General features: G+C 41.6%; 1 protein-coding gene across 1 annotated transcript in view; it reads right to left on the minus strand.

The window, feature by feature from the left end:
• Positions 1 to 2,203: 2,203 nt before the first annotated feature.
• LOC139724732 (phosphatidylinositol 3,4,5-trisphosphate 3-phosphatase and dual-specificity protein phosphatase PTEN-like) overlaps positions 2,204 to 17,728 on the minus strand; it is a 44,727-nt gene continuing 29,202 nt past the window's right edge. Inside the window, exons 5-9 of the mRNA XM_071635854.1 lie at positions 13,500 to 13,607; positions 9,483 to 9,683; positions 8,319 to 8,426; positions 4,268 to 4,489; positions 2,204 to 2,638 (exon numbers count right to left, since the gene is read on the minus strand). Of these exons, the coding sequence (XP_071491955.1) occupies positions 2,468 to 2,638; positions 4,268 to 4,489; positions 8,319 to 8,426; positions 9,483 to 9,683; positions 13,500 to 13,607 (810 nt within the window). The 3' untranslated portion in view covers positions 2,204 to 2,467. The remainder of the gene's footprint in view (positions 2,639 to 4,267; positions 4,490 to 8,318; positions 8,427 to 9,482; positions 9,684 to 13,499; positions 13,608 to 17,728) is intronic.

A 17,728-nucleotide genomic window follows, 5' to 3' on the forward strand; every position in this document is an offset into this window, starting at 1 on the left:
ACAAAACCACCAAAATTTGCAAATTTTTTTTACAAACTATTTGGCAAGTTGTGAAGCGTTAACAGCATCCGCTTACTCATTCGTATATTCATGTTAACTGTTCAAGAACTGTTCAGTGAAAATTAGCAAAATTTCACAATTTTACAACTTCCATAATTTTAATCAAAGTTGATCAAATTTTCACTCTTGCACTCATTTTACTCTTTCTTATCAGACTAACTTTTAACTGGTCCAAATTTCCCCTGTAAACCACTTTCAGGATTTTTCTGAAAATGTATGTATGAAGATTTACACAAAGTAGACTCAAACAGACACATAATTCTGAGGAAATGGGAATTACAAAGAACATTGTGGCATTATAAAGATGATCACTTGCAATGTCATGACACAATGTTCCACAACGAACCAAGCAAAATCAACACAAAATTAAATAAACTGGCACCCAGCTAATCACATATGAGTATCACACTGCTCCCTTTGATTGTCCAGCATACAGATAAAAAAGATTCACTTTCATGAGTTGTTCAATACAGAGGTCGGTTTGGCAATCTACGTACCACACAACTGCAGACACAGGTCTGCGTGTTGGGCACACTGTTCTTCCAATTGTACAGTGATAAAAGCCTTCGCACTTCCATGCAGGTATAATCATTTTCATTAACGCACTACTACTGAACGAAGTGCAAAACTCCCAAATGTCCCCGTGACCTCGAACTATCATCACTACATTTGGCATTGCATTCATGTGTTCCCTCAAGCCCCCATCAAGATGGTGAAGAGTGATTACTATGTCCATTCAGGTAAGAACGCTTCTCATATAAACCTAGACGGACACCTAAATGCTGTCGTGACCTAATGGCGTACAATCTGTTTAGAATAAAAAGCAAGGGGGTTGAAAATCGTGCACACCTTATACTGCGGAGTATATGCCCTTATTACACAAGCTGTGAAACTGGCTAATATTATCCCATCTAAATTCAGAGCGTGGTAAAAAAAAAAAGATTTCCATCTTCCCTTCTTTGAATTTAGTTTATTCTTTAAGAAGGAAATAAATCAAAAGAGAAGAAAAATTAACAATAACAAAGGATCAAATTAAAATAAAATGACTCATTAAAAACAAAAAATCAATTGTAACTTCACTGCTAGTGAAAGAAGTCTTTTCACATCGAGACATTTTCACCCATCCATCTTGTGTGAAGAGTCCACAGCTATTGCCAAAATTGTGTCTGTCACAAGGTTAGACCTTCCACTTTCTTTATGGGGCAGCAATCAGTATTTAAAAACATCTAGAGTCCATTTATATGCACCAGTTTATCTCATTTCCCTCTCCTCATAAGGAAATTGATTTTGGATCATTGCACTGAGAGGGGGGCAGGGAGGAAACTGCTTTTGATGTTTTATGTCATTTACTATTGATATTATTATTTTTTTTTTTTGCCAACAGGCAAATCTAATGACCATGATTCAGAGTTTAATATCATACTGATTTTGTCAACACCTTCTTGCTCCATTTTTCAACATCAGAATGTCAACTATGTAATTGCCAACTATGGAAATTACTGTCACACTGAACGTCTTCCAGTCCCTTCTTTTGTTGAATATTGCGGCAGGAAGGGAGTAGAAAATCTGGAACATTGAAAAGGCTCTGCTTTTCCCCTTATTTGGTTTCTTCAGCGAAATTTGTTGAATACAAAAACTATAAGCCCTTGTGAGCATCAGGAAACCAAACCCCTACAGTGTCTTTGACGAATTCCTAACAGAGATTTATTGATTGGAACAGCCAGTGGAGGGCATAGTTTCATCTTCTGGCGTCCTTTCGGTTTCCTCTGAATTGCAGACCTCGACAACAAGAGTGTTGGGGGTTCTGTGAGCTACAGCTGCAGCCTCTGCAGTCAACTGCAGCAATTCGCAGCAGCTGTGATGAGGCGTGGTGTCGTCTCTCGAGATGAGATGCTCCCTCCAGAGCAGCATTGTCCAAGCTCTCTTTACGAGGGGAGAATCCCCCACCCTTCACCACCCGCACCCGAGTTATCCGTCCCCCACTCATCTTTGGATTTCAATTATTGGAGGGTACAACCGGTTCCTCTCGATCGCTAGGCACACCAAAACTGCTCCCTCTCCTCGAGATGATAACATCCCATGCAAACCAACCTCATTCGAACAGGCACAATTCGAGTCTGTGGCTCTGCGATGGCCGGCAACGTCAAGTTCACACCAAAAAAGAATTTTTTTTTGTTTTGACTGGATGTCACACGATGGCATCGCTGTCCCTGATTGGTCGACACGAATGCATGCTGGAGGACGGGTCGCGGATCTGTCGTTGTGGGGAGACGCAGCACTACCTACTCAGTCAAAAAGATTAGTATGAACATGCAAAGGCAGGCGTGCAATCCGCAGAGTTGCCTTGTACGTTCTCCAAAACCGCACATTGTCCTTGAGATGTCCCGGCGCTGTGGCGAGCGCTGCGTCATACACGCGTGATTTCCATCTGATCCCATTCTGACTCGGAGTCTGTGTCTGATATGTCCTCGCCATCGCTATTTTCATGGTCGCTGCTCGTGCCTGACGACCGATCGTTGCTATCGCCTGATGGTCTCCGCGACTTTTCGCTCTCGACCCGCTTGAAGTAACACTTCACCTGTAAAAACAGAAGGGATGTAATATTGCTAAACATACGCATAGATGTACATCAACGACATATGTCATTATACATTTTTCTTATAAATAAAGAATGAGGCAACAGAGATTCAAAGTAATCGAATGAAATTTGCTCATTTGGATTCACACTACACGTTTTGTCATCAGTCTTGCAAAGAAAGGCGCAAGTGGGACCAGTGAAGCTTTATGGTTAAAATAAATTTGTAAATGAAAACTAAACTGTCTTCTGTCATTTCCCTTGTGTGGACTCACATAAGGGAGATGGAATTTATTTTTTCTTGCACCTGACTGACAAAAATAGATGATTGTCATTCCTCAACATAAATAACTATTTATGTCCGTTGCAACAGAGACATGTTGCGCAACAACTGAATAAGAAGGCACGTGTGAGCAAAAACATTTCGCTACCTGTTAATTTTCTTTTTCATAAGGGGATATCATGTTACACAACAAATTCATGTTGAGCTGTTACGTATGGTTCTTTTGTTTTTAACTGAATTCATCCAGTAGAATTCTTCCCTGAGCATTGATCCTCCTCCATGAATAGACCTACTCGGTTTTCAAACACTGTAACTTGACTCGGCCATGACTGGGAGGGCTTCCAAAGAAGAAGAAAAATGATTCAATGGGTAATGCAATGAGTCAGGCGCATTGCTACAGTATGTCAGTGTATAAATACGGCTAAAATAGACATTAACTTTAGAAAACAGAACCCAAAATGAACAGGTCTAATCATAAAGCATTCTCCTATGTAAGGTCAACAGAGCAACAAGTACTTCATGAAGAAGGCAACAGCACACAGGTGTCTGAACAGCACCCAGTTGCTGCGGTGTGGGGAAGTTCTGTCCCTTAAGGGTTGATGGAGCTAGCCAAAGCCCTAGTGTCAGAAACTCTCCATTTGACAAACCTTCCTGTAGTATGGGAATCAAATGGTTCCTGCGCTAAATTATAATATCTGAGATGACAAGTTTCCCTAAACACTTTGCTTTTATGTGTGGATTTTGGGATACGTGGTTGTTTTGAGGAGGTAAGAGTATCAACTTTCACAACATTGCATTCTCAAGAGTGGAAAACGAAGCTCAGGGTATTCAGCAGCACCGTCCATGATATGCACCACAGTAGTGATTGTGAGGACATGCTTTGTTTGTTTTTTATATCCAGAGCATCGCCCTCTCAGGTGACTGAGGCAAAGTTGTGTTTTCGTAGCCGAGGAGTCTGGGGCATGTGGATGATTAACAGCCGGCAAGTTTCTGTTTCATTCAGTTTCATAAACCTTCAAACAATGTTGAAGAGTTAGCAAATGTGCACTGCAGACAGGTACGCTCGAGACGGACAATGCAAAGCATAGAGAAATCAGATTGCTCTCTGTTATGCATTCACTTTCAGGATGAAATAAAGAGATCTAGATAAATGGATAGACAAACCTGTTCATTTTGATCCAGGGACCAGAAGGCAAATGGGGGAGGGGGGGAGGGGGGAGATGGTCCAGATAGAAGATGAAAGAGAAAGTTAGAAGCATATTGATGAAACAAAAAAGAAAGTAACAACTTCCCTTTGTAGGAAGTGCTTATGAAAGACAAATATTGGGGATTGAAAAAAGCTTACTTACCTTGAAGTTGGGTGAATACAACTTGTTGGTTTTGTCCTTGTTGGCGCGGTCGAGTTCGTCCTTGTTGAGTCGGAGGACGATGCAATCCGAGTCGAGGACTTCCAGGTCCTCGCTACACTGCGATGAGTTGTCGGACCCGTTGGCAAGACGCTGGTGGGGGGCGGAGTTGCTGGGTGAGTTGGCCACGAAAAACGTGTTGAACCAGAAGTGGAACATCCGGTCCTATTCCAGGAGAGAAGAAGAACATGAACAAGAATAGCCGAATGTTTACTAAAAATACATATCTCTCATTTTAATATCTCAGGTTCAGGTCATGGGTGCCTATAGAAATCATGCCCCTACGTCACACATGTCTGAGTCAGACCTACGTCCTACTGGTCCCCCCGTCCGTGTCCTCAACGAGATGTCATTGATCACTTCACTGTCAGTCCATGCATTATCCGTCGTGTTAATCTGCGACCTATCGCTCCACTCAATCTGGACGGCACATTGTCTTCACTCTGACCTTTCGGTCAAGGCATGGAAAACAGCTGCCCAATGATGAGAAATGGGGAGAGACAGACAGACAGACAGGCACACAGACACACACACACACATACATATACACACACATACAGAGAGAAAGAGAGAGAGAGAGAGAGAGATGGAAGCAGGGGAAGAAGGCGGCATTCACAGCTGAAGCAATCTGGTGTCATCGACTTCTGACCGAGGTTCGATGCCGTGACTCAAGGTGGATTCCGAGAAAGAAGGCTCTCCTGTCAAGGCTGTCGTTCGACAGATGACAGACGTGTTGAGGGGCCACTGTCATGCGACAGACAGACCATGTATGCTCATCTGAAGCTCCCTCTTCCCGATCTCGCCCCACAACACTACTAAATGGAATACAGTCCAACCTCCATTATGCGGCCATCTCTTATCATCCGGACGCGTTCAGTGAACACGAAAAATAAAGCGATTTCAAACTCAATCAAACCTCCTACAAAACTCACAGGATTTACCTGTTAATTCCCAACAGAAACATAATATGAATTTTACATTGAAATGTTTCAATTTCCGCTAAAAAAAAGGCGGACTACAATTTCAAGAAGTTTAGCCTAGATTACACCACTGTTATGATGTATGCTACCTACCTAGCTACCACTGGGTCTGCAGTTACATGCTGCATACAGCACATGAACATTGTTTCTCCCATGTCTAGCCAAACTGTTTATCCAATGCCAATGGGCGCCAGCCCCAACATGGCCAGACAACGGAGGTTGAACTGTATTGGGTGCTGCTTATGTATAAGTGTGGGGGAGGGGCGGGTGGAGGGTAAGGGAAGGTCTGGAATAGAAACTACCTCATTATCTCACAAATGGACAAAGAAAGAGACCTGACAATTCTGATCAAATTTACATAAAGGTACATGAAATCGCTTTTGCCTTATTTTGTGATACAACATCTATGCAGGGAATCAGATTCAATGCTTCATCGTCAAAGTGACAGTAAGATGCCTTTGGGATTTGTAAAAGGAATCATGTGATGTGGCAACACACAATGCGGCATGCCACTTTCCCTTGTCAAGATAGCTACACACGAAATCAACTTACACATCAACCAAAGCAGAGAGCCTAGGGGAACCCAAACAACCCCCTGCCATCCCCTACAAAACAAAAAACAACTAGAAATGTCGCTACAGCGACTGGTTATACCCCCGCCAAACAACATTTCATAAGCTTTGGTCAAAACAACATTTCATAAGCTTTGGTCAAAAAACTGAGGAAGTAGTTAAATCCGCAAGATCTTTCCTTGATCTTCTGCCATTAATATGCCGTTACCATGGCAACGTACTTTCGGGTACTGTCAAAAAATGCATCTTGCACATCTACAACCAAAGGCACACATCTATACCAAGTTTCATGGAAATTGGGCAAAAACTGAGGAAGTAGTTTGCAACACAAAATTTTCCATCATTTTGGCTCATAATATGTGAGCTGTTACCATGGCAACATACTTTTTGTCACTGTCAAGAAATGTGTCATGCTGACCTATATCCTAAGACAAACATTCAATATGAATTCCATGAGAATTGGAAGAACACTGATGAAGCAGTTTTGCCATGAAGCATTTTGCCCTATATTTTACCAATAACATGCCGTTACCATGGCAACGCACTTTTTGCCACTGCGGAAATATGTGTCTTGCACATTAACATATTCAGATGAACATCTGTACCTAATTTCATAAAAATTGATCAAAAACTGGGAGGAGTTCGCTACGCAAGATTTGTACCCATTTTTGCCCATAATATGCCGTTACCATGGCAACGTACTTTTGGGTAGTGTCAAAAAATATGTCTTGCACATCTACAACCCAAGGCACACATCTGTGCCAAGTTTTATGGGAATCGGTTGAAAACTGAGGAAGTAGTTCGCGACGCAAGATTTGCAACGGACCGACCGCCCGACCGCCCGACCGCCCGACCGACCGCCCGACCGACCGTCCGCTGATTCCTATATACCCCCTTCAAACTTCGTTTGGCGGGGGTATAAAAATCAAAAAACAAATATTAATAATAATAATGATAATAGGGCCCACACATGCAAATGTATGAGGTCATTGCCCTCTGATATCTTGCAATCTAAGCATAGGGGCGTTTCCCATGACTGGGACGGACACACAAAACAAAACCTTGAATAACTTTCAATTCGTGACCGCAGGGAGGTCAAGCGAGAGAATGCTCAGGGAGGGGTCCCTAAATAACTTCATCTGTAAAGATGACTTTAACAGAAGATGAAGAATGACCATGAAATGTACCATGTCACTGACCACGCTCAGTGTGCCTAGACAAGAACGATGATCACAACGAACAGCGTGCCAAGTCAGTGGTTATTCACAGAAGGGATGTGGGTATTTCTAGAGGCAGGCATACAGAACATGCTAAATCACGGGGACAGAATTTTATTGTTCCTATTGTCCTAAGAAAAGATTTTGTACCGCCCGAGCAGATGATCAGGTGGCGTCACATCAGTGACGTGCCACCGTGTGCCATTCTTGAAGCAACAATAGGGTGTGTTTCTTGCGAAGGTCAAGAGTAAACTAGCACTCCATGTGCTCCAGTGACTAACATGTCCATGACATTCCCGCTTCGAACATGTTCTACGTCATGAACGCATAAATCACAGCACCTCGTGAAACTGAAACCGAAAGTTTGGGGCGAGTCGGTAACAGCCTAACAGGACTTGCTCCCTTGGTTCAGGATCATTTGCAGGAAGTGACCATCGTGGAGGACTTGGTAGTGTGGGATAGATGATCGTACTTGGCTCGTTCAAAATTGCTTCAGTTTTCATGTAGTTGTACTTTGTGTAGATCTACAAGGTTTCCAAGTAGGGCAATCTACTCATATAGCATCATATTGGCCCATTCAAGAAGATTGATTCTGAGGACACCCGGAACTTTTTTTTTTTTTGAGCTTCATCTTACAGAAAAGTTGCCCCACACAAGTATTTTGGTGTTGTACATGTTGTGCAATTCTGTAGAGTTCAATATTCAGATGCCAGCTGCTATGTTCTACTCTCTGCATGGCTCACTGAAATATTGCAATTTACGATCCTATTTTTATTTTGAATCTTCAAAATGGCATTTTTGATGAACCCAATCCCATGACAATATGCACAATAGCTGAAGTGGTCTCTTTCCAATTTCAGTCAAAAAAGCACAACATTGTGATAGAATTTACTCCCATAGTCCACTGCAAAATGGGAGAAACGATGGAATCCATTGCTAAACCAAATATGTCATATGATACAGAACCAACTAATCAGAATTTGCGATTATGAGATTTTTATTATACACTTATATACACTTATTTAACATATCATCTGTGTGCAAAAAAAAAATAAAAAATGTGTATTAGGAAATTTGACTTTACAACCATTTTTGCTCAGGTTGGTCAGTCTGGTAAAACTGGGGGGGGGGGGGAGAAGTTTGGGAGATAGTGATTGAGGGGCCAAATGGGGAACTCCTTTACCAAGTGCCATCTGATGGATGGGGGTGGGGGGGTGATGTTTACCTTTTTCAGCTTGTTCGGTTTGTTGAAGAACTCTATTTTGATGTCCCCGCATATTGGCACTGGCAGGGGCACCTCGCACCGCACAAACTTCTCCCTCCGTTTTGACACCTGCAACGGGGATCAACGATGGAGGGGAGTGGATTACTTAATTCAATTCAGTTCACTTTATTGATAATCATAAAAACAGAATATGTATGTACAGTGTAACATGTGTCAGGGGAAAAAAAAGCCAAAGGCTAGAGGCAAATGTGATCAGTAGTGGGTATAAGCAGACAGCACAATACATTGTGACATTGTGCTACAGGACATTTTGCTTTCAAATTACTCACAATGATAATTTCTCAAATGGCCCCTGTACAGTCAAGGATAAATGTCACATAATTAAATCCTTTAATGCTTCAGGAAGAAAGAAAACAACACATGAACTCATGTCATGTACAAAGTACAAGTTGTGACGCCATTACAAATTGTTACAGTGGCAGCTTCATTATAGCGCTCTGTACACTAATAATATGAGAAAAATTCCAATGTTAACTTTTGCTTTCGCAGTTATAATCACTCTTGGTTTTGCCAGAAGCCGCTCTGCAAGACACATTCGTCGAACAGTAGTTCATTTTTGCACGGATATATATGACATCTAATAGAATGACACTTTTGCTTCTCCCTTTGTTGTCTTTTCTAGTGAAGGAAAATCTTTACACAATGCAGCAAATGGCATCCCAAAGGAGTCTAAAGTGCCCCACGTGAGAACTCAGCTGGCAGTGCACAAAGGCAAAAGACGAAAGCAGTACAATGTTGCGGGTCATCGAACTCGGGGCAGAGGAATATTGTGAAACCATAAGAGGGGAGTCTCTGCTCATATGCCATTTGAAAAGAAGGTTGAAAATGAAACCCACAGCATGCGTCTTCTCTGTGCTCAAATACCCGTATCATTTTTGTCAAAGAGAATGTAAGTAGCTGCACGTGCATGTTGTGCAATTGAAGTGCATCCATGATTTTTTTTTTTTAGCCGTTACTACTGGTGTAAAATTTCAAACATGGCAACAAGGCATCGGATAACTTTGGGGCGTGGGCTCTTGCAAAGGAAAGTTGACACACCCCTGAGAAGAGCAATTAATCGACAAGTTGTGTTGGCTTTTCGTTCGACAGAACCGACACCATTACCTCGTAGGCTTGTGAGGAGAAGATCTTGACCTTCTGCTGGTAGATGACAAACGCCGGCGCGCACGAGCCGCTGTTGAACAAGGGCACGGTCTCGAGGTCGATGCGCGTGAGGAGGAGCGTCGTGGGCTTGTACTCCAGCTCCTTGACGATGAGGTCGCCGTAGTACTCCACGTACCGCCTCTGGGACGGTATCGTCACACCCTGCAGGGCGGAGAACAGAAGTGAAACATGCTTGAAAGAGGGTTGTTCAGCCTTTTCTCTGATAGTGTCTTCAAGTGCTTAATAGATTAAACATAGCTTCCATATGCCTGCGGAAACTGTTGATTTTTGTTCTTAAATGGACACATATGCATAAAGAAATCTGTAAAATAATACTGTGATCACACAATTTCAGTTGGTTAATGATAAAAAGTGATGTAATAGGCAAAATGGTACACTGACTGTATTGCAATCTGAAAATATTTCTGATAGTGGTTGCTACATAACTTTTCAAAATCTATAATTGATAACTGACAAATCAGCCCAAAGCAATATCCATCGATCTTCTGAGCGAGAGTGAACCAATTGACCTTGTTGGGAAATACAACTGCCAGAGCATGATCAATCATGATGTAACGTTCTACCTATCCACCACTAAAAGGGGAGGGCTCTTAAGGAATTGAAGATGTACAGTGTATACTATGATCTAAATCATTTTACACACTTGGTCTCAAAATACTCCAAAACAATTCATTATCCTGCCAAATCGCGTCAGCCAGACAAGTTTCTTGGTAGACCCTTTCAATGGCATAATCACCAGCAAATTCCAAATGGTGAAAGATGAATTTTGAGCCCTCCTGAAAACTACGCTTCATCTTCACATAGTGTACATGTATCTTTGAACATTCAGGATGACTTCAATGTCACAGGGCAAAATCAAATATACAGAGTGGCAAAAGTCTTATCAGAATGAGACATGGCAGGAGAAATGAACAAAATTTCACAGTTTTATGAATCCTTGGTATTGATGACACCACATATACATATGCAACAAAGCTGAGGAGATGACATCACCACCTTCCAACTCTTCCTCCAGTCTGGATACAAAACAATTCATAGAATTACATTTTTTGGTCCTTACTTAAAGGAGGCACTATCCCTTTGCCTAAAAGTCACTATAATTGGGTTATTACAACACAACAGCCTTCTGATACAACATTTCTAATTTCATGCCAAAAGAGGATATTTTGATAGTAACATTTTTGAAGGTAGGTCAATGGGGTGCTTGTAAAGTGGTGACTTCATTACCCCATCTCATTTGGAGAGGGGAAGGTTGTCTCCAGGTATTGTCACCTTTCTTTTATTGTGTCATCGCATACACATACAGATTGGGAGAAAGAGAGAATTGCACAGATGTACATCAAACATGAAATTAGCTGGCAACCCTACATCAATGAGCACACAATCTATTGCAAAAATGGCAATAATGCATACTGTCTCGCTTTGACATCTGAAAGAGCCATTGCGACAGTCAACGTTTGAGAGGTTGGAGAGTGTTAATGAGGTCGGACACCATTTCAAACGGTACATCTCTCTGCGATGCATCATCAGTAGAGAACTGAAGGACTCTATTTCATTCAGGTTTAATTCAAGTTCCACAAAGACACACACACACCAACAAACACACAGAGAGGCCTGCTTAGACACACACATACACACATAATGAACACCCCGTACGGTTCTCTAGATGACAAGCTTGCGACTGTACGGGCGTTCAACTCTACCAGGCACTGCTAACAAAGTGAGGTCACTAATACAAGCTTGTGGTCATCGGGGTAGATTATAGCTGGGACTAATGGATATGGGATACAATCCTTGGACGTGGGCCAACACAACGGCAGGATGTCGACAATCATCTTGCCCTATTTCAGCACACTCGCTCGCTCTTAATTTCGCTCGTCTGCAGCAAACTGCCGGCAGTAAACAAACCATTGACAATGAAAGCTACTATTCGCTGATCCCACTACAAATGCAACATGGCCTAAATGCTTCCAGTAATTTAATGGAGGTATGTGAGAGGGAGTTTAATCTAAATCTGCGCCTTTGCAACAAACAGGCAAAGACGGGAACACGTTTTAAAGTAACGAAGTCTTTCCAAGCATATTTCGTCAGTTTCGCAAAGTGCAGCACATAGTCCTTTGAATGTGGGCCAGAATAACAGATTTTTAAATATTATTTCCATGGCACAAGCACAGGCTTTCATATGCATGGCCAAAGCACGAGGCAAAAGCACTACCACTTTCCTTCCCGTTACTACGGTTCAAATTTCCTAAAAATATATGTGAAACAGTTTTTGACGAATCAAGCATTCATTCTCAATGACTGAGGTGCAATTGTGAACAATAAGATGATTAAAGGCATCCATCCACCCATCCTTGGGTCTGTTCCGTACTGGCAACTTGGTTGATCATGGAAAGCAGAAACTCATTCAACTGGCATTCATGGCTTCCATGATCTTATTAATGGGGGGGGGGGGGGGGGAGGAGGGGGAAGGGGGAAGGGGAGGGGGTTTCACCACTTGGCATATGACCATTACCACTGGCTCCACCCACAGTGGGAAGGGCCAATAGACTCGCTCTTTGTGTCATTCACAGTGATTGATGGCCGACATGATGTCGATGACTCATTGCAAAGCAGACCGAATCTGTGATTTCCTCGCGAGAATCTGCCACAAAAATCTAGATCAGACGAACCTTTGCCACCCATACTGAAGGAACCAGGTACACTGTAAAACCGGAAATGATCTCGCCCATTTCAATTTTGCAAATTTCGAAAGAGCTAATATTCGAAAAATTAAAATGCACACAAATGTTCTTGTCTACACTATATGCATTGAATGCCAGTGGCAATTCGCGGAAATTTCATGCCGCGAAAAAGGCAGTTCTGAATGTATTTTTTCCCCCTTGTACATGTGAATGCAAGAATTGTCCTTTTCCTGTATATGATCGAGGAAATGGAATAATATTTGGATACTATTGTATGAATAAAGTAGAAAAATAGATCTTCTGTTATCAACAACAACAAAAAACAGATACATTTGTGAGCACATTTTATATACACATATATCTGTGCCTGCTGTTTATGATGTACAAGTTTTGTTATGGTTTTGCTTTCCACACAGTCATTAATATACGAGGGATGGCAACATTAAAGTGTTATTCCACTCTTGTTCACACTTAATGTTATTAAGAGAGTGAAATTAGACGAAACCTCACCAAAATGGCACACGAAATGTGAAAGCGGGTAAAGTTACACACGCATACAGCGAGCAATGATACAGTCACCACCAGAAGTGTGATTCGGAAGAGGAAAATGTGAAACTTCAGATTCCATCATTTCCTCACTTTCAGTCCAGATTCAGCAAAGCTTTTACCTTTCCATTGACCTAATTTCACTCTGACTTCTTGATTTAACACGAGTAAAAATGTAATAATGCTCTTTACCCGTCAAGAAGAAAATGCCGCCAGTTTCTCTTTCAACAAAATCTCTCTCCCAAAAACACCATATCCAGGCTACGACAGGATCTGAAATTTGATAGGTTTCAATTGTTGAGCAATTGCACCCAAGAAGAAGATGAAAACGAAGTACAAGCGATCTAAGTATCATTCTGTACGCGCTCAAGCTTCCGGTTTCACATTTCAGATTTTCACTAATGTCTCCAAAATGACTTGCAATTTCGGTGAGCACTTTTGATCTGTATAGTAGGGATCACTTTGTTATTTGTAATGGAAGAGATGCCAGCCATCCCTGACAATGAGAGACTACTTTCCTTTTTCCTGGAAGACTGTCTAGAATTACCCTGCAAATGAACAGGACCTGATGGCTATGCCCATTTTTTATTTCACTCTGAACTTCTTGGCTTTTTTGCTCCACCATACATACATACACACATACAAATATACATACATACATACATACATAAATACATAGATACATACAAGTGTATGTACAGACATACAGACATACATACATACACACCTTCCTATTCTTGGTCCGCTTTGAGGCGTAGAAGTCCAGGGCTTCGTTTGCAGACTGGTAGAGCCGCCGGTGCAGCATGTACGCGCAGATCATCACCCCGGTCCTCCCCTGGAAGTGGAAGATATCGTGAGATTGAGAACAATGAATCCCCGTGTGGCACAGCAACACCTACATACAAGTACATTTAATACCCCTATAAAGACCGCCGCATTAAAGTTTTCATCGAGTTTTCTGAGCTTGTAGGGCTTCGACGAGGGGCCCATCTCGCGGAGCTTGGCGTCCACGCCGAGCTGCAGCAATGTAACCATGGCAACAGAAAAGGGAGAGACTTGTGAAAGGCAGGCAGATGAATGAGAATGATCTGGCCACTGGGGGTAAATTTGTAAAATTCACAGCAGTAAATGCTTTTGTTTCACTGCATATATCATAGAAACAATCTATTCTAGCCACCTCATAGTCATTGATGTTTCTGTCCTTTGTGTTTGGGTGAATGTTCATGATTCAAATGCTCTTTTAACAGCTGAACAGACAGCTTTGCCAGCTATTACCTAAACCCGTATGAAGGAGGGTTTGCAAGCTTGCTATCGGCCGACAACATTAAACCAATCATGGTAAAAATTCAAATCAAATGCATTCAATCTTCATAGCTCTGTATTGGGATACACTGTAGGTAATATGACCACAAATAAGCATGATTGTCAATTACAAACAACAACAACAACTAAACATATGCACATGATAGCCATAATGGTAACTGGTCAATATCAAGATTACAGTTAAAGTTGAACAAATTTTACAGAAATATGATGGGACCTACATAAAAGCAAGTTCGAAACTTGGTAGTCTAGCAGATATGACGCCTGTCTCCAGCAATTGGGTTATTGGTTCAAGCCCAACCCAAGTATGTAAAGCCCATAACTTTCTATCATGGCTGTTACTAAACACTGAACAATCAGTGTTTATTTACATTGATGAAGGGTAATTTTTCAATCCATTGCAACTAAATTGTGGTTTGCCTAATTATGATTTCATTCATAGATCACAGAAGTCTATGGGAGGTGGTGGCATTTTTTTTTTTTTGTTCACTATAGATCTACAGCTCTATGAATTGAAAATACTTGTGAGGATTTGCTATCCCTCGAGTTGCTGGATTTCAGAATCGACTCGACATCTTTGTCCATTATTAAAACTGTAATGCATTTATCGTCCCCCTCCCTCCACACTTAATGACACCTCCGACAGCACCCTTCTCAACAACTTTCAAACTCTTATAGAGGTTGCTGTGATTAATGAGCATTTCCCATTAGTCTTATAGGTGATTTTATGTTCTTGTAGATGATTCTAATGATAGCCTCCCTAGAGCCTTTATGGGTGGAGTAGATTCTCTTGGGTTAAGGCAGCACGTTCATGAACCCATCCATCGAGCCGGCCACACTCTCAACTCTCTACTGATCAGAGTCTTGGATGACATTCACCCTACTGATCTGTTGTCGTCTTCCAATCATGCTGCTAGCGTTCCCCCAGTCGAGCTCGCGAAGCCGCAAAGCCCTAAAAGAGCTGAAAGTTTTAGGAAATTTCGCAGCATTGAGTTGGACTCTCTGCTCTGCGACACGAGACTGATGTTCCAGTCTCTTCCTAGGCCAACATGTCCCTGCGAAGCTGCAGGTCAGTACTTTACAACTCATGTTTCGAGTTCTTCGATCAACAAGCAGGCTCCTCGGCGAGTTAAAACCATCACTATTTGACCTGAAGCACCATGGGTCACCAATGACACCCGCAGTCAAAAAGACGCTGGCGCAGTGCGAGGCATTATATGACCTAGTTAGGACTTTGTATCAATGGGTGGGGGGCTGTACCAAAGAGAATGCAAACCTCATTACAAACAATGAGATACTATGATCAAGCTTTTTCTGCAATGGCCCGTCTGTTCTAAAATGAATTATTGAATTCCTTGCAAACATTCAATTTCTAGGTGAGTTCAAGTCATGACCTAGTTGTCAGTCAAAGGAGGTGTTCTTTTGGTGTCAGTTTGAAACTCACAAGTGTATGGGTGTTTTTTTTCTTACTCTTTATCTATCAATGTAAACCCTGGTTTATTTTGTAATTCAGAAAATGGTGCACTTAGAAACACCAGTATTGAGTACGTTACTAGTATTAAATCTAATTGTTAATTATCATTGTTTTTTAATTGTTATCATTATTATTATTATCATCATAATTATTATTACTATTGTTATTATTATTATCATTAACTTGCTTCATTTATGAAATGCCACCGACTGCCATTACTGGGCCCTGTCTTATGAAGAGTTGTAATTGATTATATAGTTGATTTCAATCATAAGTCTATGGCAGCCTGTGTGTTAAGGACATTTCAAATCAATTATATTTTCTGATAAAAATGGGGCCCTGATTAATCAGCTGAATAAGGTTGAACAAGGCTTGCCCAAATATGAGAATGTTGCTACCGTATCTGGGCCCCGTTTTATCGAAAGATAAAATCGATTTTAAATTTCCTTACCACACATGCTGCCATAGACTACAGCTGAAATCAACTATAAATCAATTTTAACTCTTCATAAAACAGGGCCCTGATGCCACTTTGTCTCCTGAGCTCCCATCAGCAGGTGCAGATATGTCAAACTGGCTGCAGAGTGCAACATTACATTCATTCCTTTTGATAGATACTTTTTACACACATTCCCGCTCCTGACGAATCCCTGTGGCGAAAATGGTGAACTTTTCGCTGCAAGTAATGCCAAATTTGCTTAAACGCCATGAGATTAAATTAAGTAATGCAAAGCGATTCAGCGGAAGGGAAAAAAATGTGGAATAGAATGATGTCTGTGACTTACTCTTTGCTAGGACCAACAAATGGTCTCCTGCAAAACTGAAGATCATTTCTTTGACAAGTGGAATTACAGGCAAGCTGCCACACAATTGTAATACATGATGTTAATGACCTTTACTATATAGTTCCTATTCTATTTTTTTAAATAATAATTTCATCAACATTATTAGTTCTTGACATAACATATGATTCTATGAACTAATATATCATTTCGCTGACACATTCAAATAATCCTCTCCTTTGCTTTTTAAATACATACTACCAATATCTTCTTTCAACATACAATATCTTTACGAGGAATTTGATTGGCATGCCTGTCAATGATATGGCTGGTCTTTGGCACACCCCAAGCATGTTTGAGGGTCATACTGAATAAACCTGCAAAGAAAACTATAGAGCAAATTCAAATATATAGTGTACAGGTGGTCTGTTGAATCTATTTTTCATATGCATACATTTCATTACACTTGTGTACACTGCTTAATTGAAAGCCAAGTGGAAAGCGGGAGTAAGTTTAGAGACCTTCATACGGTGTTAAATCAGGCTTCTGCTTTCTAAAATTATGACATCGCAACGTCTACTGTGTTGTGGTTTGTTTTGTTTTCGCGTCTGTTTCTGCTCTTCCTGGGCGAGGTCTGTGAACGCTGCTCGGCCAAGTAGCACAGGTGTACTCACGACGACGCACGCAGGCAAAGGGCAAACCGAACAGTGGGGGCATGGAGCTGGTTTGTGACTGCCGTGAATCACGAGAGTGACGCTCACGTCAGCGTTTCCCCCGCAGGGTTGCCTTCCTCACCGTAGCCGGCGCAAAATACGGGGCTAAAAATATTGCCGGGGAGCAGGGGGGCACTGTGCCAAAAGAGAGATGAGTAAGTCGACAGGTTGCGGGCACACTTGCCAGAGCTCCCTCACTATTCTATGTGCCTCCCCCCCCCCCCCTCCCAAAAAAAGGGAAGATCTCTACTGAGTGGGGCGCATTGCTGACTCCCAAGGTATGCCGCATAGTTTACACAATGGGGCGAGATGGAGGGAAGGGGGTTTGGAGCATAACCTCCTATTTTTCTCGTCCAATAATGACAGTAACACTCAAAAGTTGCACATCATCTGTGTTCCTCTTCTTGAATGTGAAGAAAGAGCAATGCATGTTCTCACTTACGATGACATCAAATCAACTCATCTTCAACGGATGTTTCAAAGAAAAAAAAAATAGTCCTCAGTGATGATGTGTATGCCTCATAAGATAGACAATACACAAGCAAGCACCTTACAAGCAAGCACCTTACGCTTAGATCATTGTTTTTTCCCGGTAGATAAACTTTAGTGTCCTCCATGCATGAATGACAAATTACTAAAACAAAAACAAATGCAAATAGATATA

This window comes from Diadema antillarum, unplaced genomic scaffold, assembly GCF_040938485.1.
Source record: "Diadema antillarum isolate AM-2024a unplaced genomic scaffold, OU_Dant_1.0 scf00000226, whole genome shotgun sequence".
Taxonomy (NCBI): Eukaryota; Metazoa; Echinodermata; class Echinoidea; order Diadematoida; family Diadematidae; genus Diadema; species Diadema antillarum.